Here is a 27,985-nt window from a genome sequence, read left to right on the forward strand (position 1 = left end):
TACGATGAATTGTGCAGCCCTAAAGACGGCAGAGGCAAAGAAAAGCACAAACGATCAAAAGGTTCAAACGTGAGCTCGTGGCTGGTTAAGAGTCTACACAGGTCCGGTCGTTTCTACTGCCTGAGGTCATTGAAACGAATGCAGAGTTCGGGGTAAAAGAAATTTGAAATAAATAAAATGATCCACTAGAATCAGTATAAAAAAAAAAACTCCTCCAGTCTAGGCTTCAAAACCGATCCGTGCATCCGATTGTTTATTGGAGCCAAAAAAAAAGTGGAAGATCCGTTTTTGTCGCGACCCTGTTCCCAATAAGTGGCTAGAGATTTTAGGTAGAACGATTTAAAGGTGCTTATGATCGCAAAAAGTAGGAAGGAGGAAAAGTGAATCGCATTGTTCACCGTATGTCCTTTTTTTTTTTTTTTACAATTTTCAGAGTTTTTAAGAAAGCAAAGCTCGCGGAAGGCTAAATAGTGCTAATATGTTCAGATTAATGGCGTTGCATTTACAGTAAGAAAGGGTGATCTCTTTTTAAAAATTCACATAAAACGTCTTCAGTTGATGCTCGTCTGTTGCGGCGCGCTTAAATAAACACATTTCTCCGACGGCCGTTCGAGCGGATAGAGAAATCTGGACAAAACAATGGTTATATTAAATATAAAAAAAAACAAAAACAAAAAAGAGGAGAAAAGAACAAACTGCTCTTTCTACGCAGGAGTCGTTGGGTCCTGACAGTTTGTGGAGGACAAGAAGGGGAGATACAATGGCGTGCTGCAGTTGGGGGGGTGGGGCGAGGGGCGGGGCCTGTTCATCTCTTCCGGCGGCACGTGCGTTTGTGGTCGGCGTGCCAGTGCTCCTGCTGACACTTGATGGAGCAGTACGACGTGTTCCAGCAGCAGTGGTACATGGCCTCCTCCTCACAGTTGTAGCACTGCAAACAGAGGCAACAGTTTACTTAAAACCAGGCGCCATCACGCTCTCACATTTGGTTGGTTGGATAATACTACATTCATCTACATTATCTGGCTCATTTAAAGACTCCCTTTCCTTGGTTTCCAGTTCCTCATTTGCTGCAAATGACTGTCCCTTTAAGTCTGCAGAAGGTGGGTTAGCTGTGCTACAAAGTGGGAGCGAGAGGCTTTACTGAGCACGCACCACAGCCCACAGCAGAAAGTCATGTAGAAATAAGTCAATATTTTTAAACAAATGTTGGCCTCAAAATGTGTCCAAGAAATCTGTCCCTGTGGCAAGTTAAATGTACACTTAAATTAAAGTGACAGTCTGTCAGTTTAAGGGCCTGATCTTCCGCCTGGCGTAACAACAGCGTTGCTCAAGACGAGGTTGGCATCTTGTGTACAAACAATGATGCACCAGTGCCTGAGGAAGTAGGGCTGCTCGATTATAGAAAAAATAATAATCGCGATTATTTTAGTAATAATTGAAATCACGATTATTCAAACGATTATTTGTTGCCTTAAAAAGAAATCTTATTTCATCTAATCATTTTTATTATTCTTGTAAACTATGGACTAGATTTTCTTTGGACAATAAAAGCATTTTTTTTAAAAATATGCTCAGGTTTCTAAACTAATCCTATAGGGATACCTGCCCCCTGCTGGCCAGCCCTCACACCTGTCCCACAGAGCGCGGCCTGATGACATCATCACACAGCGCTAATGTTTTTATGTCAAACCAAAGCATGAGCCTTTAGCTCGTGAAATGCAAAGGGAACAGAAACAATCATCTCAGCTGCATGAAGTAATAAGAGTTTGTTTGAGCTCCGTTGATCTGCTCCTGAAGAAGAGTTTTAGACTGTCCTACTAAACAAAACCAGTGCCTGAGCAAAGGACATCGAGGCTTCTAAAACAGCTGTTCTCCTTTGAGCACAAGGTGAGCTCTTAAAGAGGGGGTATTATGCTTTTTTCAGCCACATAGCACCAGTCTATATCACACTACAATGATGACGAAACCTTCTGTTGGTCTGTCAATGCAGTAAATTAGAATAACTACCTTGTATAAAATTGCTCTTTCAAAATGGTGGTAGCGAATGACTTGAAATAGGCCTCTGTCTCTTTAAGAACCTCTGACCTTTTCCGACACGCCCCCTCCACACGCTGTCTGTGGCATCACAACAACACTGCGCTCGTTGTCTCAAGTATTGAAACTACGATCGGTGCATTTTAATTTTTATTGTTGGAAAGGAGCTACTGTTTATCACTTTGTGAACAATGGCCACACCGGATATTATTTGGAGACGAACCTTCCACACCGGACGCTTGGAAGGGGCTCTTGCCTGAAAAATAACTGCTGCTTGGAGGCTTCTCTTTGCATCTGCCATGCCCTATGGATCTCTAACTATACCCCCATGGACGACACCAGGATCTGCAGGAGCCCATACGATTCAAAAGACGGACATTATCTCCGCAGGTGGACAATGGTTTTTCGAGGTTACCCGTTAGCTTGTTAAAATCGACTACAGCTCATTGTTGATGAAAAGTCTGCAATAAACCACAAATGTGTAAAGCCAGGCTCATTGTGTGATCATCGTAAAGGCTGCTTCAAGTAGTTGCCTGCTTTATTGACGTTATTTGTGCATAATATGCTGCCTGTTTTCAATGAATGTTGTGAAGGTGAAGGTTGTTAGCCTGTCGCGGCTAATAGTGCCTTAGCTCCGGGAGAAAACCACTCGGCCATGACTCACTGTAGATGAAATGTGAGCAATAAACTACGAAATCAACAAGCCCGGCTCCGTGTGTGATCATCATAAAGGCTGCTTCAAGCAGTTGCCTGTTTTAGTGACGTTTTCAATGCATAATATGCTTGTATTCAGTGAATTTTCCCGTTAGCTTGTCGCGGCTAGCTTGTTAGCTCCGGGAGAAAGCTACTCGGCTATGACCCATTGTAGATGAAATGTGAGCAATAAACTTCCAAATCAACAAGCCAGGCTCCGTGTGTGATCATTGTTAAACGGTTCTTTATGTGTGTGGTGGTTTTATTGACTTTATTTGTGCATATTTCTCGTTTTCACGTGATGACTCGAGGTTTAGCTTAGCATTAGCTTTCTCCTGAGGCTCTGTGCATCATCAAGGCCCAGCGCAGAACCAGACACTGAAACAAGTGTTCTTGTCACCGGTTTTAATCCTGGGTGTTTAGGTAACAAACACTGATGTATGTCTTTGTAAAAGTCTGCTGTGGCTCCGGTTCACAACACATGAAGCTAATCCTCCATGATGACGCTGTTTACATCTTAGGGCTACACAGTGCGGGGAGGGGGTTCTGCTGAGGAGCAGTGGTTGGTTACTCGGCTGGTGACGAAAGGTCGGAGGCGTATCCTGGAGGTCGAGGGCGTTTCCTGAAGGAATCAGGCGTTTTATCCCTAAAATGGCTGCCATCAGAGTTTTTACAGATTACTCGAAAATACGTGAATGTGCTAAGGCAACACTTCAGGCATGTTTTTAATGAGGGAATGACTTAATAACATGATGTAAAGCTTGAAAAAGTCATTTTTGCATAATACCCCCCCTTTAACAGTGGCGCTATCTCAAGAGTTAGGTATAAAAAACATTAGTACGATATTATTTACAGTTCTGTCGCTGCGCTGGTGTTTCAGCCGATCAGACGCGTCACACAAACCGCGCAGGACGGACTTTTTGCGCTTTGGATGGACGAGCGGGAGGGCATCCTTAAAAATCGTTTGTTCCCGATTATGCTATTTTTGCGATCGTCTAGTGTAATAATCGAAATCGTAATCGAATTTCGATTAATTGCACAGCCCTATGAGGAAGGCACTTAGAACAAAGAAAGGGGGTTAAGCTGAGGCGCCGACTACAACAAGCTCTGGCAGCTTTACATCAACTTTGCGCAGCCTCACGCATCTTATTAAGTTGCTGCAGGATAAACTACAAACTATTTATCCCTCTGTGAACTGTCTGTGTCCTGAAGAAAGACAATATACTGATAAAGAGCACGAGGCAAACCCCATGCTGCTGATACGTGATCAAAACCCCGGCACGTGCACCTCCCACATATTTTACCTGGTATAATATCTCAGGTAAAATATTCCAGTAGGCGGGACACATGGGGAGGAACCACTGCTGTATCATAGTCATGGGATTCTGTCCAGCCCAGAAGATTCCACAGAGCTCCCCCCGTCTGCGCAAAAGTCTAGTCTACAGCCTCCGTTAAGAAACCGCAAGTTTGTGCCCTAAATGTTTTATAAATTCAATAGATCGTGTATAATTGACCGCCTGCAATTCCACATTACGTAAAGTCCCTCCTTTGCTTATCAGGCACTAATCAGAATCTCCGGTGCCATAACTCTGACCAATGAGACAAGCTTTACTATATCCTCCTAAACTACTGCATATTGTGTTCAACATGCTCAGAACAAAAACAAATCACATGAAAACTGAAATATCAAGCTTCTGTGCAAACATAGAGAAAATTTCCGCTCATTTCGCAGCCTGTATATATGTAAACGTGCATGTGTTGGACTGACCCACTGTTTCTTCTTGGTCTGGGAGATGAGCTGCTTGTGCTGAGACACCAGTTTCTTCACTTCCTCCACCAGCTCCTCTTTGCACTTCTCCTTCACCTGTTTGCACTTCCTCTCCATCTCGGCCTGCGCTCCGCTCAGGGCTTTACTGACGGCCTGCCGCTTCTCCTCCTCCATCTCCGCTCGCAGCTGCCGCGCCACAGACGTTAGGTTAGACAGAGGACACGTAGAACACAAAAATATGTTCATGCTATCTGGGTAAGTTAGAAAAGCATGTTGGAGAAAACTTAATGTCACAATGAAAGACACTACACTGCGTTCCAAATTATTATGCAAATTGGATTTTTGTGTCAAAAAGGTAAAAATAAAAACAATAATAATGAAACTCATGGATGGTATCGTGTCTTGGGGCTCTATGAATCACTGACATGAATCTCAGAGACCTGGGATTATTAGTTTTCAGGTTAAGCCCAGTTAAGGGAAAAACTGCTGAAAAGGGTGTTCCACTTTATTATGCAGATCATCATTTTCAAGCAATATGGGAAAGAAAAAGGGTCTTTCTGCTGATGAAAAGCGTGAAATAGTTGAATGTCTTGGTCTAGGTATGAAAACCTTCGATATTTCATGAAAGATTAAGTGTAATCATCGTACAGATAAGAGATTTGTGGATGATTCAGAGTCACACTCCGGTTTGTGCAGATAATGGCACAATATGGACGATTTCTGACAGAAAAAAACACATCAGATTAAGAGAACAGATGCTACAAAGCAGCATACAGGTATTTGAAGCTGCTGGTGCCTCTGGAGTCTCCCAAACATCAAGGTGTAGGACCCTCCAGAGGCTGCAGTTGTGCATAAACCTTCTATCCGGCCTCCCCTAAACGGTTAATTGAATGTTCATGAACAGAAAAGGCTGCAACGGGCTGAGAAATACATGAGGACTCATTTTCAAACAGTCTTGTTCACTGATGAGGCCGTGTAACCCTGGATGGTCAAATCAATGGAGTAGTGGACGGTTGGTGAATGGCCACAATGTCCCAACAAGGCTGTGACGTCAGTAAGGAGGGGCGGAGTCATGTTTTGGACCAAAATCATAAGGGAGAGAGCTGGTCGGCCCCTTTAGGCCCTTTTAGGCTCCCTGAAGGTGTGAAAATGACCTTTGAAAATTATGTGGAGTTTCTGACTGACCACTGTCTTCTATGCTACAAAAAGAAGAGCCGTGCTTTCCCTAACAAAATCCTCTTCATGCATGAAGACGCACCATGTTCTGCTGTAAAGAATACCTCTGCATCACTGGCTGCTATGGGCATAAAAGGAGAGAAACTCATGATGTGGACCCCCTCCTCCCCTGACCTCAACCCTGTTGAGAACATTTGGAGCCTCAACAAAAAAAACTTCTATGAGGGTGGGAGGCAGTTTTCATCCAAACAGCAGCTCTGGGAGGCTATTCTGACATCCTGCAAAGAAATCCAAGCAGAAACTGTCCAAAAACTCACAATTTTAATGGATTTAAGAATTTTGAAGCTGCTATCACACAAGGGCTCCTTTGGTGAAATATAACTTGACCTGTTAATATTTTTTTGATTGAAATATCTTTTGATTTAAGTAAATATGACCTCCTAATGCTACAAATACAACAAATGACCATTTTCAGTTAATTACGAGCTTTAAAATGTATTGAAACGATGAGTTGCATAATAATTTGGAACAGTGGATTTTGAGGTTTTTACTATATTTATTTTTGAAAAAAATACTGTTATCACAAGGAATTTTTTTCCACCACATTTAAATGATCCCTACCAGTTAAAGACTTAAAAATTATGCTGACTCTCATTTGAGTTGACAATTTAGAAAATCTTAGAAAAATGTCATTTGCTTAATAATTAATAATTTGGAACGCAGTGTATATGATTGTAAAAGTCCACATTGACCCTCTCTCCAGACCTTTTCCAAAGCTTCCCTGACGACCCGCTCCGTCTCCCTCTTGTTGTCGGCCTTCATCATCTCCTTGACGTCGTTGAAGACTTTGGTGTACTTCTCGTGGCACATGTTCTGGCAGGCCCCGGCGTCGCTGTTGGTCTGCGTGCCGCGGTGCAGCGTGCGCGAGCAGCTGCCGCCGGCCTTCTTGGTTTGAGTGGACACCGACAGCTTCTCGGGCTGATGGGAGCCCGGGGACGCCGGCACCTCCTGGCTGGAGCTGACCGCCTCCATCTCCGGCTCCGGGTCCTGGGGTGCAGAACAGAACAGAACAGGAAAAATGAAATGGTCATGTTTTCTGGCACAAGTTAGAGGCGAGGGCGCAGTGGTGAACTTACACTGGATTCATCTTTGGGTTCAGCAGATTGAGCTCGGCGACTTTTCTTGGCTTTAGGCTCATGGCTGTTTTTGAGCTGGAGGAGAAAACAAACATCAAGGTTTATTTTATAGACCACAAAATAAGGCAACAGGTGTCCAAAATAATGTACAAGACAACACATATTACGACATTAACGCACAAAAACACAGGGGTTCCAGAGAGCACTTTAAGATAAAAAGAAAAAGCTACTGTTTTATTGTATAATTTCCAATTTAAAACAACATAAAGGTCGTGAAATCCACACAAAATCAAAAGTAACTTAAATGCATGTTGTCAGCTTGATTTTAAATGTTTTATTGTCGTCAAGTTGTAGAAGGTGTGTCCCGTGTTGTTTGTGTGGCAATCAGGCAAAACAGTTTGGGAACCCTTGCTAAACTCTTGGGGTGCTATTGCAAGAAATGACCAACAGAGGGCTCTGTTCTCATTAATGAAAACCACAATGTGTTTTTCAGTCCGAGACTTCCTACATTTCAGGGATGCAGATTGAGACCAGATTGAGACCAGTTTGGATGAACAAACACAAATGCATTTGTTATAGTTATATCCTGTTTATATCAATAGGAGGGTAACAGCTTAAATCAGCAATGCCAAACATGCGGCCCGAGTGCCCATTCTGGCCCCCAAGTCATATCTTAATTTGTGATTTTTTTAAGCGCAACTGTGAGGGCTCAAAGTCCCATCAGCCCCTGAAGTGGGTTTTGATTGTACAACAGGACATTTGTGTGAGTATCTGTCCTGTATTTCAGTCAATTCCCCAAACGGATAAGTTTTGTGTTTTAGTTCAGTTTAGCATAAATAGAATTCCCTTACAGAGACTAGATGCAAGTTGGTTATTTTATGCTCACTACTGCCACCTTAGGTTTTACGCGTAACTGCAGCTTCTATATTGAGCTCGTGCATGACGGCACTTCGGACCCGAAGTGACAACTTTTTGAGTGACAGTGCAGGATTTTAGAGGCAGTTGTGGTGAACAGGTGTGAGCTCATTCTACACATTAGGACATGGCTGGAACATGAAGGGGCCGGGGAGGAAAATACCTTTAAAATACATTTTCAAACTCTGTATAGTTCCTTTAAATTACTATTATTAATAATTTGATGTATATAAATATTCGGCCCGCAGAACAACCTGACACCAAATGAGTTTGGCACCACTCCCTTAATAGTGGAAGCCTATCCTTTTTTTCTATCTTCTTTCACTCATTCTCATTGTAAAATAATGTGATTATAGAAAATGATGTGATTATAGAAAATGTAAAAAGCAAATGGCACCAATGGTGACTGTGTTGTAATCCTGTCATTGAACTGAGGTCTTGAGGACATTTTCTTCTTCGTGTCGCCTCACTTCGTTGAAGCGGTCTGATCAGTTGTTTTAAAGTCTGCTTTTGTGGTCTTACAATACTCACATGTCGGACCTGCTCGTTGCTGGTGGAGGAGATGCTGGACTCGCCGTCCTCTGTGCGGCCGCTGCCCTCTTCCTGCTGGGAGCGGCTCTGCGGCTGGTGCGGCTGGTGCGACTGCCCTCCTGTGTCCTCCATCTTGCTTCTCCAGAGGCGTCCCTCTCGGAGGAAGCGCTGGTACATCTCCAGCTCCTCGCAGGCCTTCTTCCAGCCGTTACTGCGCTTCACCTGCAGCTGCTGCACGCTCACCTTGATGTCCTGGATGTTGTCTGCGGGGATCCACGCCCTGGGGAGGAGAACCAAGGAGAACATGTTTATCCACCTCTAAAGAAAGTAAAAGACACAAAATGACATAGTTTAATGGGGACTTCAATAAGCTCTGTGTATTGTGTGTCCCTGTGAAAGCAACATGATGCTAACAGTTACCTGTCTTTGTTTTGCTATGGGCCATGTCATGTCGAAATAAATATTAAACCAACACTTGCAACAGCTTAAAAACTTTACATACGCTGTAAATACTTCAGAGAAAACTTCTGTATTTGTAAATGTAGCCGTTTAAGAGCTGAAGCTAAAGGCTAATGCTAATTTGACGCTAACACGTGTTAAAAGAGCTCCACAATCTGATCTAATTGTCTTAGAAAACAGTCAGAATTATGTTTATTTAGATTTTCTTTTGTGTTCAACCTTCCTTTAATGTGAATTTACAAAACAAATGTGGACAGAAAGCAGTTGTTACCAGACACAGGCTAACAGGAAGGTAGCCACAGGAAGTTAGCCTCAACACTCTATGCACAGATTCTTATCACGCTAATATGTGCAGAGATGGGAAGAGATGTGGAACTAGATTAAAATGTTTAATCGAGTTAATTATGGCCTTTCTAATTAATTAATCGCAATTAAAAACATTTAAGCACCATTTATTTAGGGGTTGTACTCTAGAGGTATATTTGAGATACTTCTTGGTGAAGATGTGAGGCCGTTTCAAACACAGTGGCTTGATTTATTTTGATGAATGATCTTTTTAAACAAGTTGCTGTGGCTTAATAAACAAGTGTGAATAATAAACAAGTTTGACAGTGAAATATTTTTTGGCTTGTTCGTCCCAAAGCGATGTCTGCAGGAAAAAGAAAACTAAAAAAGTGTCTGTGCTGCTAAAGTAAAGTGTGATTAATTTCGATTGCACAAAATCTTCCTTGTTTTTGTTTTATGGTTCAGTAGGCAGTTATAGAATTGTGCTCAGCAAAAACTTCAGTCAAACTAATGTCCCTTAAGGAAAAAAAGTATTATTGCATTTAGATCTACAGCTTATATGAACAAAAGATGATAAATACATTAAACTGGTGTATCAAATAAAAATGCAAGTCTGAACAAAAACAAAAACACAACAGTTTATTTGCATACCTCTATTCTGAATATAATCTACGGTGTGTGTTGGACAGACCTCTGGTGTTGGTGTCCAAAGAAGCGCACGTCCGCCTGGTTCTCCTCCCGCTGCAGCACTTTGGCCGGCCAGTAACCGAAACCCTTCATTTTGGCCCAAACCAAGTCGTGACTGGGACTCTGGACAAGTCACAGCAAACACATCATTATCATTTCAGAAAAACAGCAGGACAAGCGAGTAAGGAAGGTCTGCGGTACTCACGCAGGGGTAACAGAACCAGTTATCGGGCCGGGCGTTCGAAAGGTAGAAACAGTTTTTACACAACAACAACTCATTCAGCTGCAACAGAGAAGTGAGAAAACACAGCCATGAGTTTGTCGAACGGCGAATGAGAGAATGAAAAGATGAAACAAAAGGCTTTACCTCGTGGCATGTGTCGCTGTAGAGCAGCCGTGCGATTTCAGCCTGATCACTGTGAACTGTGAACACACATTTAGACTTACAAGCATCTGATACAGCAGGGGTGCCCAACACGAGGATCGCGAGCTACCAGTCCCCACGCAAACCCAGTCCACCGTGTTGTCCGGTCACTCCAAAATGGCCGCGCGCTGGACTAACGCACATGACGACCAAGCAGTTTATTGTCGATAGATGCAGTGTTGCTTTTGGTTCTTAGTTTTAGTCTTTTGGATGAAAATGCTTTTTAATCTTAAAAGGAATAGGCCACCGTTTTTACATACTGAGATATGTTCTTACCTTAGCTTTGACGAGTTCTTTAGGACCTGTCTGATCTTCACCCGTGCCTTCAGTCACGTAAACACAGCGCAGACGGCGTTAGCATTTAGCCTCTTCCTCTCTCCTCTATAGCTCCAAAACAGGTCAAGATAGAAGCTACCAAGCTCTTCCACGTTTTCCCCTCTGCGCAGTAAAGTGAAGATTACTGCGCAGTAAAGTGAAGATTACTGCGTGGATTTCGAACTACTCCTGGTATTATTACGCCTTACAATATAGTCCCCCCTTTTATCCGCTTAGAAAATCCACATTGTTTAATTTTGTGTAATTATACTTTGTAGTGTAACACTTCACGTAACCATATTTAAATAGGGAAAACGTGGAAGAGCTTGGTAGCTTCTATCTTGACCTGTTTTGGAGCTATAGAGGAGAGGGGCAGAGGCTAAATGCTAACGCCGTCTGCGCTGTGTTTACGTGACTGAAGGCACGGGGGAAGATCAGACACGTCCTAAAGAACTCGTCAAAGCTAAGGTAAGAACATATCTCAGTATGTAAAAACGGTGGCCTATTCCTTTAATGTTCATTGATGCTCCCATTTCGTACATATTTATGGATATTTATGCTTCCACACGTTTTAACATGTTGAAAGTGACCACCAGAGGGCGCTGGAAAATGTACCCAAACGGGAGATGAAGAGCAGGAACTAAAACAATATGGCGCCACACTTACTGAAGTATAGTCAGGAGAATGAGGCAACACAGTGGTGGTCTTGTTTGTAAATGGTTTAAATCACTTGTTTTGTTCTGCTTCACCTGCTGAGCTGTGCAGTAGTGCCCCCAGTGGTTAGCTCATGTACTGCTACGTTGCTATGATTCTGGATAAACAAAAGCGCCCGACAGAATCACTTAGGAGACGGACAGAAAGCTACGAACGGAGAGCATTAATGAGCCTTTAGTTCCATCTGAATCTCGATTTAGTCAAAGTTAAAAGTATTCAACAAATTCATTTAGGTCAATACGGTTGTAAAAAGCTTTTGACAGACAGATTAGAGCACAATAAGCAGGAGTGTCATGTGTTTATTTGTGAGCAGAGTTTCTCCCTACAGTGAACTCTCTCCTCACCCTTTGATAATCACGTCAAGGTTGTTTATTAACAGCGCGCCGTCTGCACATTCCTTCATCGACGTGCTTTCCGCGTTCATAGCGGTACTGTATTTAATTAGGAAAGAAACACCTTTCCTAAGAAAAGTCTCGGACTCGGACGCAGCGTGAGAGTCCGTGAGAGTTTCAGACGGCGGCTCTGTTACGTTACTCGTGTGTTCCAATTGTGAACACCTGACATTTTCTCACATTTTAGTCTCATGTCGTCAACGGAAACTCCTAAATGTCTCGTCATGTTTTAGAGGCATTTTGAGCTCGTCGTCATATCGTGGTCTTGAAAAAAGGGCCGTCAACGAAATAATGTCATCATTATCATTGGTTAAATAACACTGGTTAGATGTTGAGCGAAAGAGCAAAAATATAAAGTGATAACAAGCCTCAATTTAGATTCATAGGCTGCATTGATGAAAGTGTCAAATTGTCACATTATCACAAATATTGTAGGCTGCATCAAGTTGAGAAATGTTCTCTCTTCATTTTACACATTATCGTTCAATTTCATTCTAATTTCATTCTAATTTTTAAACTGTTTGAATGTTCAAGTAATCCTGAAAACCCTTCAAAGAAACCTGGGCCTTGCTGACTCTGAAAGTAGCTCGCAAGCCGAAAAAGTGTGGGCACCCCTGTTATAAAGCAACTTTAATCAACATCTATTGAACTCACCTCCATATAAGATGGCAGTGTTGTGAACAATGTGCTGAGCGTCTGCTTTAAACTCCTCGAAATTTTTATATTTGCCTTCAGACAGGTTCTAAAAAAAAAGAGGGGGAAACAAAAGATTTGTTGTAATCTGCTTGCAATGTGATGGCGGTCCACTAGGTGTCAGTGTGTGTTTAACCGAGAGCCTTGAGCGAGTGGAGGTCGCTTTGTTCGACTGAAATGAAGTGTTGAGCATCCAAAGGTATTGGAACTGTAGAGGACGGTCTCCTGCACGGTGGCAGCATGACCTTTTTTCTAGGAGACGAATAAAATGTATTGTGTCCTTCAGAATATTGTAAAGACAGACTTTTGTGTAATTTCACCGACTGTGAACTAGCAGCTAGTCATTGTTGTTTACATTACCGTGACAGAATTGCTCCTTGAATGTTATGAAACGTGCTTCTAAACTCATCCCTGTGTTAGGAATGAGTTTGGACCACGTCTGTTTAAAATGTATGCATTCAATCCTTCAACAAATATATCACAGTGAATTTATCTGAACAGCAAACCTGTTAAAAATGTTGCTTTGTTTTTGTAGCTGAGCACAGAGTGTTGTTACAAATTAAAGATCGTCTATGTCAGAGATGTCTTTATCTAGTCCGCATCAGAGCTGGAAACTTTAGCGTTGCCGACGAAGCCTTTTGGATGAGAGATGAAACATCCTACACTTCAACTACAGAGTGCAGAAGACGACTCAAGAACCTTTGTAGTGTTTGAGTTTGGCCCCTTTAGTCATCGTTCTCTAAGGGAAATGAATTAAAGCTAAGGATAAACCAGAGATGGTTAATATGTAAAGATAATATCGACAATGCTGTTTGTAAGATAAGCAAATTAACAATATCGAGTCAAGCCAAGACATGGGGAAAAATTTGTTTAAAAAAATGGGGGGGGAAAATTGTTAAACATTTTAGATATAGTAGGGGAAAATTGGGAAGCGATAGGAGGAAAATGGGGGAAATCTTGAAAAAATGTCAAAAAGAAATAGGGGTCAAATTTGAAAAATAAAGTGTAAAGTGTTTTTCTGTGCTTTGTTCGGGACAATTATCTTTTTGAGCGACAAAACGATGCAAATCAGGGTTTGTGAAAATGATCGCTTCATCATCACCAGGGCTGGGTGTCGGATTCCTTAAATCGATTTGATTCTCTTCACAAGGGCCCGATTTGATTCACGGTTCACTTTGATTTATTTTCTAATCAGTTAAGAATGTCACACGGAAACAATTTTGCTTGGATATGAAAGACATTCTCAGAAGAACTAATAAAATTATCGTCGATTGAAATACACTACCTACTGTAGAATCGATTTTAGTGTTTTTTCAATCGATATCGGCCTCATTCAAAGGAAAATCGATTAAAAACGGATTAATTGATTAATAGACTAGTTCTGTGTTTTATCCTCAGACTCACACGTCTGTGATTGAAAGCTGTCTCCATAGAGACCATTGTATTGTAAATGTTTATTGTAAAGAGGCGGGAGATTATCCGCTGGTGTTCGCTATGAATTGGTCTAAAAATGCACGGCTGTGCGGTGCAATTCTCCACAACATTGATCTTTAAAAGCACAATCAATAAAATGAATTTACTTAAGAGTACCAGGAGCTCCCGTCTTTCTTTTTCAATGCACAGCTCGGATCGGATCATCAAGAGCGCCCGTGGCAGTCCATATTTCAAAAATAGTGCAGATGGCAGCATGTACCTCCTGAATGTTGGCCACGTCCAGAGGAGTGTGGATGAGCCTTTTGTACATGGGATGCTTGGTGTCTTTGCCTTTCTTGTGTAGGTCCACGGCCTGCAAAATCGGATGAGAGCATTTTAATGAAGCTAAATATAGACTCTTGTGGAGCGTAAGGGGAAATGTGAGCCCACTTAGACAGCAAGATACTGAGATGGTTTGAGTGAGCGGGAAGAAAGGGTCATTATCACATGTAATAATGTGATTAAGGCCCAACAGACGACCGTACAAGGGAGCGTCTAAAAAGGCCGAAATTTCTTAAGATTAGACAACTTTGATTGCTAAGAAATGTTTATTGAATGCTATGACAGCGCGTACTCACCCTCTCTTTCATGCGCTGGACAATAAAACGAAGATATTTGCACATATCTTGTTTGTTGATGTTCTTCTTTTTACTCCCCTGAAAGAAGACACAATTCAGTTACTTGGACAGGCAGTGTTATGGAGTTCATGCCACAAACTGTTCAAAATCATAAAAATGACAGCTTTCCAAGAACCTGTCCTGCTAATCTTCTCTCACACATAGGCTACATCCACACAAAGACAAAACGGGCCGTTTCAAAAGCGTTCTCTATAAACACGGAGCCAGCTCAGTAAATGTGTGCGCCGCATGAAGCCACTACTGTGTGCGATTCATCCACCAGGCCTGTGGGAGGCGCTGTGACGCTTCCACACTACTTTTTTTAGAAAGTAAACAGTAATACTCTGTAAAAATGAAACACATGGATTTATAGTCTACTAGAGAAGAGACAGGAGGTGAAGTTCATCTTTAGGCTCACACAAGGCCGTGGGAACCCGTGACTGCAGCACTCCCTGGTGGATAGTTTGGGAACTGCAGGCAATATTAATAAATAAGAAATATGCGCAGTAGAAGCGTTTTTGGGGTACATTTTATCCCTCAGCACCCCCTAACTAAAATATCTTCCCACGGCTCTGGACTCACAGGACTAAAGCAGAAAAACTGTCAGTGACCGGACTTTCACTGTCAGCCCAAAAACACAGACTGAATAGAGGCTAACACTGCAGCAGGGTTCTTTACCCGTCACCTGTGGCTCGCAGTGGAGCAGAGCAGCAGAGGTAAAACTCATACGGTCAGTAGATTATGGGTAACAGACACAACTGTCGTTGTTTTAGTTTAGTTTAACAGGTGGTCTCGGAGCGACCTGAGCCGCTCTGTGGTTCGGAGCGAGTGTGGTGTGAAAGCGGCCGATCTCAGGCCAAACTACTCTCGCTTTCACACCTCTTATTTGCGCAAAGAAAGAATGAATGGACGCGCTGCATGAGGACGTTTAACTTTGTCAACAAAGTCTCTCTTCTTCCCGCTGCAGTAAAGCTTTCCTCTGCATGAGTCGATTAAGGTCATTTCTCCTCGCTTTGTATTAGCCTCAGTGTATTTAACCACAAGAGAGACAAGTGACATCAGGGAAGTGACAGGTCGATTCCGGTTGTCATGGGAATAAGTTCGCTGAACAGCTGATCGTTGTTACGTGGCTGATAGATCTAGACGGCATTGCGTCATAGAAGGGGGCGTGGCCTCGCCGAGGGGGAAAACAGAATCTTCTGGGAAACAGTTTGTCACTCTTTTTAGCCATTTTCAGGCGAATTATAAACTTATTTATCGCATACAAATAAAGTCAAGTCTAAACTGGGTCCATGTGGATGTTTATTCACAGCAGATTGTTCAGAAGAAGCAAAAAAATTGCAGTCCTAGCAAGCACTAGCTAGCGTTAGCATTAGCTCAACGCTAACATGCAGCATCATGTTAGCATTCTCTGTTTTTTTAATGTATTTATGGGCTGTTGAACCACTTTGCTCCTCTCCATGTCGTTTTAGCTTTATTTAGTAGAAAAGTATATTCATAATTCAGCATTCAGCAAGTATTTTTTGAATAATTAGAGATTTTTCTCAAAATTGTTTTCCCCTTAACTGCTTTCAAACATGACCATATATGGGCGAGATGCCGTCTGTTGCTATGGTGCGGCGTCTGGTACAGGCGCATGTGAACATGGACTGAACTAACTTTGAAGTAAACGCAGTTGAAACTAGGGCGGTCTCGGGTCGACCCACAGGGCACTCCGACATGTGTGAAAACCTCCTAAGCATCAAGTAGCTCCACTTCCTGATTATTCCCAGATCCCGCTCTAAGCTCCTCCCACCTCCCCTCGCCTAGCTCCCCTTCGCTGTGCAGCTGCTCGGCCCCTGGTAGACCCGCGGCGCTAAAGGAGCGTACCCTGCAGATGGCGCACTGCCAGTGGGAGCCCCCGTCGCGCGGCCGGCACTCCTCGGACAGACACTTGAGGTGGTAGACCCGGAAGCAGTTGTCGCAGCTCAGGACGTCCCCGCCGAGGTGACACTCGAAGCAGTACCAGTCGTGGCTCTCCGTCTCCCAGTCCTGCAGCGGGCACACAGCAGAACGCCGAGCTCGGGTGACCCCCCCATCGACCCGGGAGGAGGACGGGGGGGGGGGGGGTTACAGAAGTCCCCCCTCTAGCTACTCACTGACATTCACACAGGCACTCACCCGGGCATGCGGCACAACTGCCCTCAAAGCCACTGCGCAGGAACTGACCGCGGGACGTCAGAACAGCTGAAAACACCCAACTTTTGGTGCGTATTTGAAATTTTGTGTTAATTTATGACCTTTTTTCCCCCCACTTTTAAACAGTTTAATGTGGGAAAGTTACTGCAGTTTGGCTTTGAGTGGCAGTAGAAGCCCTACACTACAAGTACATCTCCACACCAAGTGAAAAACCTTTAACTTGTGTATGTACTGTAAGAATTGAAAACTACTCGTGTCTGGAAGGTAATCAGTAATAGGCCTAATACAAGTGCTCCCACTGATTGACGGGTGGTGGAGAAGAGGGGGGGGGGGGGGGGGGGTTTGGGGAAGCTGGCAGCGCTCGAGGCATGTCCGAACTAAACATTTGACGTGGCGCGTCTTCAAACGGAGCGACTGCGTATGGGACGGGGGCCAAGTTGGACACGAGGCGGGGACAGATCTGCCGCTTGTTTCCGCAGCTCCAAAGTCCTGCCGTCGCCGGTGAAATATGTCAACTCAGGACGGGGGCATTGAGAACGGTGTCGGGACGCGGAAGAAATGAGTTCAGTGGGAGACGCTTTCCTAACGTGGAATGTTGTTTGTAAGGGAAGTGTTTGCGACATTCCCACGGCTGGTTTAAAAACGGATGGGATCTTTATTTTGGTTTTTAAAGCATGTTTTGGAGCGTTTTAAAATTCTAGACAAACAAATTAGATGTCCAACGTTAAAGGCACACTGTGTAACATTTGAGATAATACTGAAGAAACTGCTATTTTTGCAGCGGGTAATCATGGATTTAAATGAGGACCTAACCTGTTTAAATCTCATACTTGGCCGCCTTTGGTCACATCTCCATGGTGATTTTTGTTGGTAAAAACTTTCTGGGAGCGGGACATCACCAGCTCCGATCCACAGGGAGGATTCTGCTTTACATGTGGTTTAACCTCTTACCACCCGCTAAAACCAAATCCTTTCTCTCCTCTTTGCCATTGTCGTCACTTTTTTATCTCCCTTATGTGTTTTTGTCACTTTTTATTACTTTTTGGATGCTCTTTTGTCACTTTTTTTTTGCTGGATTTTTGTCTTTTTTTTTTGCTGGATTTTTGTCTTTTTGCTGGATTTTTGTCTTTTTTTGCTGGATTTTTGTCTTTTTTTGCTGGATTTTTGTCTTTTTTTGCTGGATTTTTGTCTTTTTTTTGCTGGATTTTTGTCTTTTTTTTGCTGGATTTTTGTCTTTTTTTTGCTGGATTTTTTGTCTTTTTTTGCTGGATTTTTGTCTTTTTCTGCTGGATTTTTGTCTTTTTTCTGCTGGATTTTTGTCTTTTTTCTGCTGGATTTTTGTCTTTTTTTCCTGGATTTTTGTCTTTTTTCTGCTGGATTATTGTCACTTTTTTGTTGCTCTTTTGTCACTTTTTTGTTGAGTTTCTGTCATTTTTGTCGCTTTTTTGGCCACTTTTTAGCTTTTTTTCATTGCGTTTACATCCTCATTTTCTTCTTGTATTTTGCCTCTGTTTTGAAGAAGCTTTTAGATTTGGAGAAAACATGTTCAGGTGGGAGTTAAGAGGTTAAATACCGTAGGTCCTTTTCCAAATCAGTTTTTTTAATAACCCACCACAAAAATCTGATTTTTGTCGTCTGGCTGATCATTAGAACCATATCGTTGGTATACGTTTTGACATATATCCCGACATGCTCTGCAGTGAAGTTATTAGTTCAGTATAATTCAAATTAAAAAGTTCCTTTTTGTGTTACGTATATAAATAGCACCAGATAAAGGAGCTTTTTAGACTTCACCTGGGGCTAAACTGTCCAGCGAAGTTGCTGGGAGATGGTTATCAGCCTGTGACTAATGTTAAAGTAAATATTTGGGAAGTTGACCCAAGGACACGGCACAGAAGCTCTGGGAGTAGCCACACTCACACTTTTCACTGCTCTAAAGTGAACGTTCTTCTAGCTCTAATATACTGTATAATAGCCAAATTATAGGTTTAGTAGTTGACACATTATCACAAGAAGCAACAGTATATCAATATGTCACTAAATGTGTCTCAAATTTGTCTGCGATTTATACATTGATTTTTCCTTACAGTTTTGACACGGTTTGCTAATGAGAAAAGGAAGCCGCTTTTATTTGTTGGAATTTAATAGAACCTGTGTGTATTTAAGACATTTTTCTCATGTCATGAAGCTTCACAGCGACAGTCTGTGAGATTGCAAAGTGAGGAGAGAGAGAGAGTGAAATTTCACAGTGAACAATCAAGTTCCTCCCCTCGTCTACTGATTCGACCAGAAAGCCACTCCTAAGATTGCAAACTTTCAAAAAGAAATGATCAAGCTCCTCCCCTTTCTCTTCTGATTGGTCGGTTCACAAGAACGCTCGTCTCATTGGTCAAAGTGACGGCCCATGGATTCTGATTAGCAGCTAAAATCAGCAAAGGGAGGGACTTTAGACACAATATTATCGTTTAATATTACTTATGTTACGTCAATTATAGGCAATCTATAAAATTTGTAAAACATTTAAACTTACAGACTATCACTTTAAACGCCAGATCGAGACATGTTTGAGCATTTTTGACGGTTTCTTGCTCGTAAGGCCTTATTGGAGCAGGAAATGGAGGTGAAGATAGTCAGGACTGGCCTTTAATAAAACACTTATTGCTTGATTGACACAAGGACACGATTTGAAGAGTCATCTCCTTTCTGTTGTTTGTTTTAGGAGGTGAAATTCGTATTCACTTTCTAACGATTGTGAAACAAACAAAGAAGCATGCCAGATAGGAGTTAAGAACGCATCAACACACACGCAACCCTCAGAGGAGACTACATCTACCACAACCAAGTGCTACACACACACAAACGGGTGTTCGCCAACAACCTGCAGCGCGCTCGCATCGTCTCGGACTTCATTTACACAAGACCAGCTCTTTAATTAGGCAGCCACTTGTCGATCGGTGGGTTGTAGAAGAAAGTGGGGTAACTTTTCCAAAGTGTTGGCGGCATTATTCGAACAGGAATTGAAAAGAAGCATCGTCTGGACTCTGGACTGCGTCTTTCTTTCCTTTCCGTTGCCTCAAACGACACCAACAAGGAAACAGTGCCCCCGGAATACGACTTTACATTAGAACAAAGTGACCGCTAATTACCTAGAATCAAAGATGTCCGTCAAACAGCCGCACATCTGCAGGTTGGTAGCGAGCACGCGATCAAACGTCACCGATCGCTTCGGCGAGAAACATGGCCACAGCTCTGCAGCGGACTTTCGTGAAGCTTTTGCACCATCGTGTTAAAAAAAAGAAACATGGACTCAAAGATTGGCAGACGTTCCATCAAGCAGAGCAATGACGGGAAATTTCGATATTCTGCGTTTTGGAGGTAAATCTTGCACAATGTCAGAAAAAAACTGCAGGTGAATGTGTTTTAGAGGAGTGGTTCTGAACTGGTGGGTTGTGGAACCATTATCAGTGGGTGCGACGTCTTTCCCAGGGAGAGTTTCTTTTACTGTTTTAACTAAATGACTAGCATTGACTTGTTTTGATTATTTTTATGTTTGAAAGATTAACTAATGGTTATTCAATACTAATTAGAGAGGACATTACAGCATTTTGCATTATGTAATTCAATTCTTATTTGGGTCACAGCTTGTCATCCTAGGGTGACGGTGGGTCCTGAAGCCAAACCAGTTGAGAACCAGTTTAAGAGCCTAATTTTAGCCTTTTCGACAAATGTGTGCAGTAAAAATAGTCGAGAAATAGTTGATTTATTTTGTAGAAATGTATATTTCATGCCAGTTTGATGACTAATGCCTGTCAGCCATGTTGCTAATGTGACGCCTTCCACAGGACAAACTAATGTCCGCGTCTTTGCAAACTTGCCAGTGATACTTTCTGTCCGTGGCGCAGAGCAGATGGTGTTTATCAAAAAGATTCACTCAAATCCTTGAGTGCACGGCATGTGGCGGCCCGTGTTTCCTCACAGAAGGATGTTTGTCAGTCAAAGGGAGGAAGGAGGAGAAAGAACCCCGGTTCGTAGAAGGGGAACAAAGCCGAGCCTTACCTTACTGCACTCAGCTTTAGGGTCCTGTGATTGCAATGATTCAGAGAGCAATGTTTAAAGTCCTGCCGCCAAAGCCACGTGTCCGCCACGGGACCCGGCCAAAAACCACACTTTCAGATGTTTTAAGCATTCTTTTCATCAGACCAGTCAACAAAAAGTAACTCTTCTGTATCGCCTTTGCTTTGTGAATAATAAGGTAACTAAATTCCTCCCTAGATGTGACTAAAATGCGAGCTGAGCTAGCGAGGCAGCCTTGGATAATAGCTAACGTGGGAAATAAAGCAGCCATCACAAAGCAGGGCTCATTTGAACAACACTATAACCATATTTGCTAATGTCTTGATGGCAGCGACACAGAAGTAGCATCATCTAGCTTTAGTCTTATTTTTAACAATAGGGCAGCACATAAGGATCAAAATAAGGAATTATTGTGTTTAAAACCTGCTAACTCTGTAGTTTAGACCTCTACAAACATTAAGTGTGTACGAAATGCGTGGTATAACTAAAGTTTGCCATGTGGTTCACAAATTAGTTGCTAATGCTTCTGACTTCATCATAAATTTGCTTTGTGAAATGAATCTAAAAACCCAAATCAATTTCAATACGTGTTGATTAATTGTGCAGCCCTATTTGCATTAAAAATGAAATTTAAAAAATAAAATGTATGTATTAAATTTGTTTTAGTTAAAAAATAAAACCTAATGCGTATGGGCAAAGGGCCAGACTTAATCCCGGGACGTTCAATAAGTATTATTAGTGAGTTTTTACTTCAGTTCATCTCCTTTCATCAGGAAAACAAATAGACTATGACCAAATATTTCAGATTACAAAATTAACACTGATTAGGAGTTGAAAGAAACCGCCGTCTATGTATTAAGTATAAGTTATGCTAAGTTAGTAACAGTCATGCGTAACAACAGTAGCATTAATAGTAGCATAAAAGTTTCCTAATTGTTTGAAAATCTTTTGTTTCAGCTAAAAAAAAAAAGAAAAGGGTCTCAATAACGTCATGCTAAAGTGAAAGTTGGACTTCCTCGTGTCCACTGTTGCTGCTGCTCTACAGCGACAGATCGAAGCTCTTACCATCTCGTCCCCGGGCAGCCAGTAGCCCTCCTGCTCGATGCCTGCTTTGGAGCCTTTACAGCCCACAGTGAGGGTCTCCACCACCAGGCCGTCCTTTACAGCCAGACTGAGCTGACGCGCCGTCTCCTTTGGGTGCATCCCGAACACGCGGCTCAGGTACCTACCGGGAGACAAAGGGGATAAGACAGCGGACTTTATGACCATTCTCAAAAATAACGTGTGCGTTTCTTTTAGTCGAAATCACAAAATCTACCTTGAATGAATTGGAATCATTGGTTGGATTGTCTTTGTGATCAAATCTGTTAATGAGTAGTTTTTGTATAGTCTACTTCCACCACCACCACCAATAAACCAAGGCTTGAAAAAAAACTGCATTTCATCGGTTCATCAAATTCCCACTGGAGCAAAAAACTTCATAAACAAAAGTCAAAATCAATGCATTGTGTGGGAGTCGGTGACGAGCGTGAGCCTTCAGAGGTTATAAAGCGTGAGCCTCTGTAATGCCTCTGTAATGCCTCTCCACATTGCTCTGGCATGATTCCAACAGCCACCTGTGGTTTCGGCTGCAGTGAGAGACACAACGGGGTCATGTCGGAGCGAACGCTGGCACCCGTCCACCACAGAGCAGCTGGCAGTGGGACCAGGTGAGCCAGTTACACCGGTGAGACGAGGAACACGGTCAGCTGCTGCAATACTGTACAAAACTGTAGGGGTGAGCCGTATCGCAAAACATTCATATCGCGATTTTCTTTAGTCAAAATCAGAATATCGTTCAGATCAGAATATTGTTCAGATCAGAATATCGTTCAGATCAGTCAATAATCAGTTCATGTGCACAGTTTCTTCTGAAAAGTCATATTTCACTGTGATTGCTTGAATCCCACGTAATCCTCGGTCCGTACGATATTGAAAAAAACCTGCGATACAGGAGCAATATTGCGATAATGATTTTATAACAATCTTTTGCTTAACGCGGTTCCTTTCTATTAAAACACAAACCGTAAGCAATTCTCTTTTTTTTTTTTTTTTAATGTGCAAAAACACAACCAGAAAGAGGCTGAAATTGAACTAAATCTGGAAAATTGTTACTGAAACTGAACTGTTACATGTATAAGTTAGAAATGATTCGTTTTTGTGCCTTTGCGATCTATTTCGGGTTCTCGCGATACAGTTATTGCATCACCTGATATTCTGCTGTGATTTTTCTTGATGAGACAGATCAGCAAACGCAGTGAGTGGTGAGAGCTCTCTGTATTTGAGCACAGAGCTGCCGTAAACAGAACACAATGACATCGACAACCTGGCCAAAATAGCAGATCGTCAGGGAGATCCGATCGCGACTTAGTTTGTATCGTCACGTCGCCCAGCCCTACTGCTAAATTCATCAAAAATAACCTCATCCAGATGGTAAATGCCAAACGACAAACTTTACTGTCTGCTCTCACTGTGGATCAGTTTCTACTCGGTAGTGGTGGGGCCAGATAATTCATTACTTTGTACATAAACACATGAACAGGATAATTCATTTGATCATCTCTTCCTCTTTGAATCCGTCTCTTCTTTTTTCCAAACCAGTAACTACCAGTATGCATCCTGTAAATAGCACAACCCAGAAACAGACTCGCCTTGCCGTTTTAAAATATTCAGTGCCATTTCCAACATCGTCCTGGCTGAATGAATGAACCATTTGTGAGCGGGGAACAGCTCATAGTAATAAGTAACGCGGATTTGCAAAAGGACCTTGGTTGATATTCACTGTTGAGGGGAGGCTCCAATGTCAACAGCCTCTCAGCCACAACAGCGGTTTGGGGAAATAAGGTGGTGGGACGAGGAGGGGGGGGGCTGGTGTTAAGCGTACGTTTGCCGCTTTAGTGTAGCCATGACGACAGCCTGGACTGGCGCCAGCTCTCGAGGTGCTCCGGCTGCGCGTGTACGGGACGTGTTAAGTGTTTCGTTTAAGCGCCGGCGCTGTGGGCGCAGTGAATGGGCCGTCTACAGAGTCATTCATCACAGATATCTGCCTTTGGTTCATCAGCGGCGGCGGGCGAGGGCGTTCGACGCATTTAGAGCGATATAATGAACTAAAAAAAGGCAAAGACAACAAATACTCCAAGCGGGAAACATGTGTGGCTCATCTCCTTACGCATCTCTGCCACTGGTTTAGGTGGGCGTCATTGACTAGCAGGTGTAATATCCGTATCGCAAGGGCAAATCTCAATAATTGTCATGGGACTTTAAGATCTTCAGGTTTAGAGCCATTTCTTTTGGCAGAAACAGCACTTAATAGTTTTGCAGTTTGGAGGAGACAACGGAAGATTTGTATGTGTCAAATGACCTGTCCCGTGAAAAATGTTTCGCTAGTTAAGGCTACGCTTTGTCATCCGCATATGATCATAATCATCGAGAACTCCTTTTCCTTATTTTCCACAGAGCTCGGTTTCTAGTCTGAAGGTTTAGCAGGAGGTTTAGCATTTTAAGTTAAGAAACCTTGGAATTTGTTTTCACATCAACTTGAACTCTGAAACTCAAGACTCATTTGGGCAAACAGTGTGAGAGTAAATAATTCAAAGATCTTTCTTTTTTTTTTTTTAGACTGATGCATCAAAAGAAATTAAATGATGTACTTTGACTTTCATCATGCATGAACAAAATCAGTTTGAAAACTTTCGAAAGGAACTGGAAGCCTTTCTGTGTTCAAGTGTTGGCACGTCAGGTTTAGCGGTGGATTTTCTGCCCTGCGGTCATGTCAACCAGCTCCAAATAATAAATGTTTGCGTAATAGCAAGAAAGGGCTTGTACACTTCTTGGATGTTGCGATTTATGAGGTGGTAATTATCAACCCACTATCAAGAAAACAAACAAAACTTTAGGGGGAAAGGCTTTGATACTGAAATGAACCCACTTGTTTACATGAGTGATCCAGCTGCTGTGTGACAACTACTAATCACAAACTTCCGGTAAAGTGAATAAAGACATTTGAATCTGCAGCAAATCGGTCTCATCTCTTTTAAGAGCCTTGATGTTAACGTCAGTGATAGCTGAACTCAACTCAACTAAATTTCTAATGCACTCCACAAAAGAACTTACTTGGAGATGCGGTCCATGTTTGCGATCTGTTTCTGGTTGCGGACGACTTCGATGGCGGCCCACACGTACTGGACCACTTTGGGGTCCGCCTGCCTCCTCCTCACCACACGAGACATGATCTCCTTATTCATCTCAGCTGCACCAAGAACAAGACAGACCCATTTACAAATGGCAATAATTACAATAAACAAATATATGAAGAATATAACTTTCACACTCAAACTGGTTTCAGACTAAAACAAAAGTGTGAAAAGCCTAAAATGCCAGAGTGGATCTGAACTTTGATGTTCAAAGCATAACTCTGCCAAAAGAACAGATTGTCTGACTATCTTAAGAAATCCCAATCCAATTTCATGGGGTCTTCAATTAACCCCTCCATGAAATTCAGGGTGTCACTTTTATCAATAGGAACAAAAATCTAGTTCGGTTCAAAAGGGATTAAGGCAGAATGGCAGAAGAGAGAATACCTATGCTGGCACACCCTCATGGCAAATTCCTAATTTTGCAATTTCAGAAAGGAGGTCTAGTCAATTCAGCAGCTCACATTCTGATCATATTTAGCAACAGACGACGCTCCCACACATGGTTAAAGCAGCACAAGCTCCACTTTGTGATTGGCTTGCATCCTTAACAAACACACTGAACAATTACTTTGATCGATGATACCAATCCGACTTCAACCAAAACAGAGACCGGCATTACGCCATTATTCACACTAAAATATTCTGATGCTAATGTATTAACCAGTAGTGACTCGCCTGCTAAAAGAAAATCTCCACACAGCTGTTCTGACTGTTCACAGGATTCTGCCAATAGCGTCAACGAAGAGACTTTCAAAAAACCAAAACAAATCAAATTCCATTAACAGGATTTCAGGAAAGTCTTGAATTTTAAAATAAGACCTAATAACACATACAACAGTCGTCCAAACACTTCTTGATGAAGGCATGTTGATTAGGAGTTGCTATCCAGTCCATGTGGCACTGGGAACTTTTGCAGAGATCACCGGACATTCTCCTTAATCTATTCCTGTCCCCACTAACTCAATTATACAGGTATGAGAGCAAAGCAACTGGAGACACCTCTCTGGACGTCCATCCACCACACAGTCTGTTAATTCTTCAATGTATACATTTTTCCAGGTCCTTGACGATCATGACCGTGTTGTCATTACAGCATCAAATACTCGGTTGATCAGTGTTAAACCGATGCAGATTTTACTCTCAAAAGGAAAAAAAATCTCAATTTAGAAAGCACATTAAAGTGATAATCTATAAGTTTACAAAGTGAGGAGCGAGAGAGTGTGAAATTTGAAAGTAAACAATCAAATTCCTCCTCTCTTAAACCAGAAAGCCCTTCTTTATCCCGCTCTTCTCATTTTGCAAAGTAAACAATCAAGTCCTTCCTGATTGGACGGTGACAGGCTGGTTCACAGGAAAAGCTCGTCTCATTGGTCGACACGGGAGGATGCTAGACTTTAGTTGCTAAGATCCGGGAAGGAGGGACTTTACAAAACAAAAACAAAAAGTATATTATAACTTTACATCAAAATGCAAGACAAGGTGGTCGTCTTGCATATATATTTAGACTTCCAGACTATCACTTTAAAGCGTTTTTAATGGTCTGGGTGAAGTTGTTCCCCTGTGCATTATGTGTTAAGAACAAAATAATATGATTTACAGTGATAAAAGTGACAAATGATGAAAAATAAACATTTAATACCACAAATTCACCAATCCAGCTCCTTTTTCTGGGTATTACCCACAGTGATACTTAAGGTTTGAGTTACTGACTTGCTTTGAGTAAAAAAAAAGTACAAACAATATGTTACAAATCGAGGGGTTTTCATAATAAAATAAAAAAATCTGGAATAGAAAACATTCAACAAAGATCACTGCCACACTTCTCTGCACCAATAGAGAAGTTACATTCTCTGTAGTGTCAAATTGCTTTTATGTGGACGACAAGTCCGGTATTATATTTGTAGAATCCTCCACTTGAATATTAGAAAGAAAAGCGCCAGGAATCCCAGAATTCCCCGCAGTTTGGACAATTCTTCTTCTACACATCTTATACTTTCACCCTGTTTGTGCCCCTCTGACATGATGCATTACTATCAAAATACAAATGGCTACAGATCCTCCGGTCCAAGTTGACGAGTGTTATGACCCTTGAAGAACTTAATGTTTAAATTATCTGCCTCTTTTTTTATTCATATTTCAGCTAATGATAAGATATGACACTGAAACCCTATTAAATACACGTTTTACGTCGGCCTACACGGTTGTTTTTTGATTTATTATGACTTGCTCACATTTGGCGCAAAAAATGGACTTCAGTCTAGCTACAGTCTGAGGGCTGGAGCCAGGATTAGATGGTTTGCCATTAGCTTTTAGCTCAACTACAGCGCAAAATAAGGCCAGGGCACTTGATAAAACTGCATTTTAACATACAGTAGACCACAATGTATACTAAATATTACACGTCAATGAGTAAAATTGACAACAAAGACATGGGGGACACAGGGTTAGCTGCCTGGTTAGCTGCTAAGCTTCTTTGCTAACGTAGGTGCGAATAACAAAAGGCATACAACATTGACTCGAAACAGGCAAGCTAACACACAGACTGCTACGTAAAGATTATGAGACGTTTTGAAATGCAGTGCTGTATGTTAAGATTGTAAAAAAAGATGCGACACTGTTGTGATAGTTAGGCTTCTCAATGCTAGCAAAATGCTGCCACACGTATCGAGAACCACAGCCTGGGTTTCAGTCTAATTCAACAACCAAGAATATTCTGATGAAATATTTTAATAAACAGTTTTGTTGTTATTGTTGTCACACTACAGAAACCCCCCGTAAAACCAGGGGCCGCCCGTTTGTTTTGGAGGGCGCCATGTTCACAATCCTCCATCACGGGCAGAGTGGAGAGACAAGGCAGCCGAGGCTAGCGGCTAAGCTAACACATGCTAACTGACAAGCTAAGCCAGTCGCGGCGCTGTCCTGGAGCTCGCCGCGGGAGAAGGAGCCACTCACCTCGGGCACAGTGTCACCAACACGCGGCGCTGCGGAGAGTCGGGCGCGGGACCGCTCACATCGGGTGTTTTGCGGGCAGATCGAGGCTGTTGATGGGGCTGCTGTCTGTATTTCCAAGTGCCCACCCCCCGTTAGCGCAGCGCTGGAGGTAAACAGACAGAGGGACAAGTACAGGGGAGAACTCTAGTGGTGGAATCCGCCTCACTGCAGCTTCACCCCGGGCTCACCCACCGC

The 27,985-nt window shown here is 42.4% G+C and overlaps 1 protein-coding gene across 3 annotated transcripts; it reads right to left on the reverse strand.

Annotated features, from left to right (window-relative positions):
- Positions 1 to 27,985, reverse strand: zmynd11 (zinc finger, MYND-type containing 11). Of its 3 annotated transcripts, XM_079569163.1 has the most exons (16): positions 27,752 to 27,985; positions 24,717 to 24,852; positions 21,630 to 21,789; positions 20,547 to 20,570; positions 16,182 to 16,343; positions 14,274 to 14,351; positions 13,916 to 14,008; positions 12,184 to 12,271; positions 10,052 to 10,107; positions 9,890 to 9,967; positions 9,689 to 9,807; positions 8,254 to 8,533; positions 6,808 to 6,882; positions 6,437 to 6,718; positions 4,496 to 4,681; positions 6 to 928 (listed from the first exon to the last, which is right to left on the reverse strand). In XM_079569163.1, exons 2-16 carry the CDS (start codon positions 24,845 to 24,847, stop codon positions 806 to 808), a joined length of 1,935 nt encoding a protein of 644 aa, XP_079425289.1. In that variant the 5' UTR covers positions 24,848 to 24,852; positions 27,752 to 27,985; the 3' UTR covers positions 6 to 805. The 3 variants fall into 3 exon arrangements, with proteins under 3 accessions (XP_079425290.1, XP_079425291.1, XP_079425289.1); XM_079569164.1 differs by lacking the exon at positions 20,547 to 20,570 and having other exon boundaries at positions 1 to 928; XM_079569165.1 differs by lacking the exon at positions 24,717 to 24,852 and having other exon boundaries at positions 2 to 928.

The sequence above is a fragment of the Gobius niger genome (assembly GCF_951799975.1).
Source record: "Gobius niger genome assembly, chromosome: 13".
In the NCBI taxonomy this organism is placed as follows: Eukaryota; Metazoa; Chordata; class Actinopteri; order Gobiiformes; family Gobiidae; genus Gobius; species Gobius niger.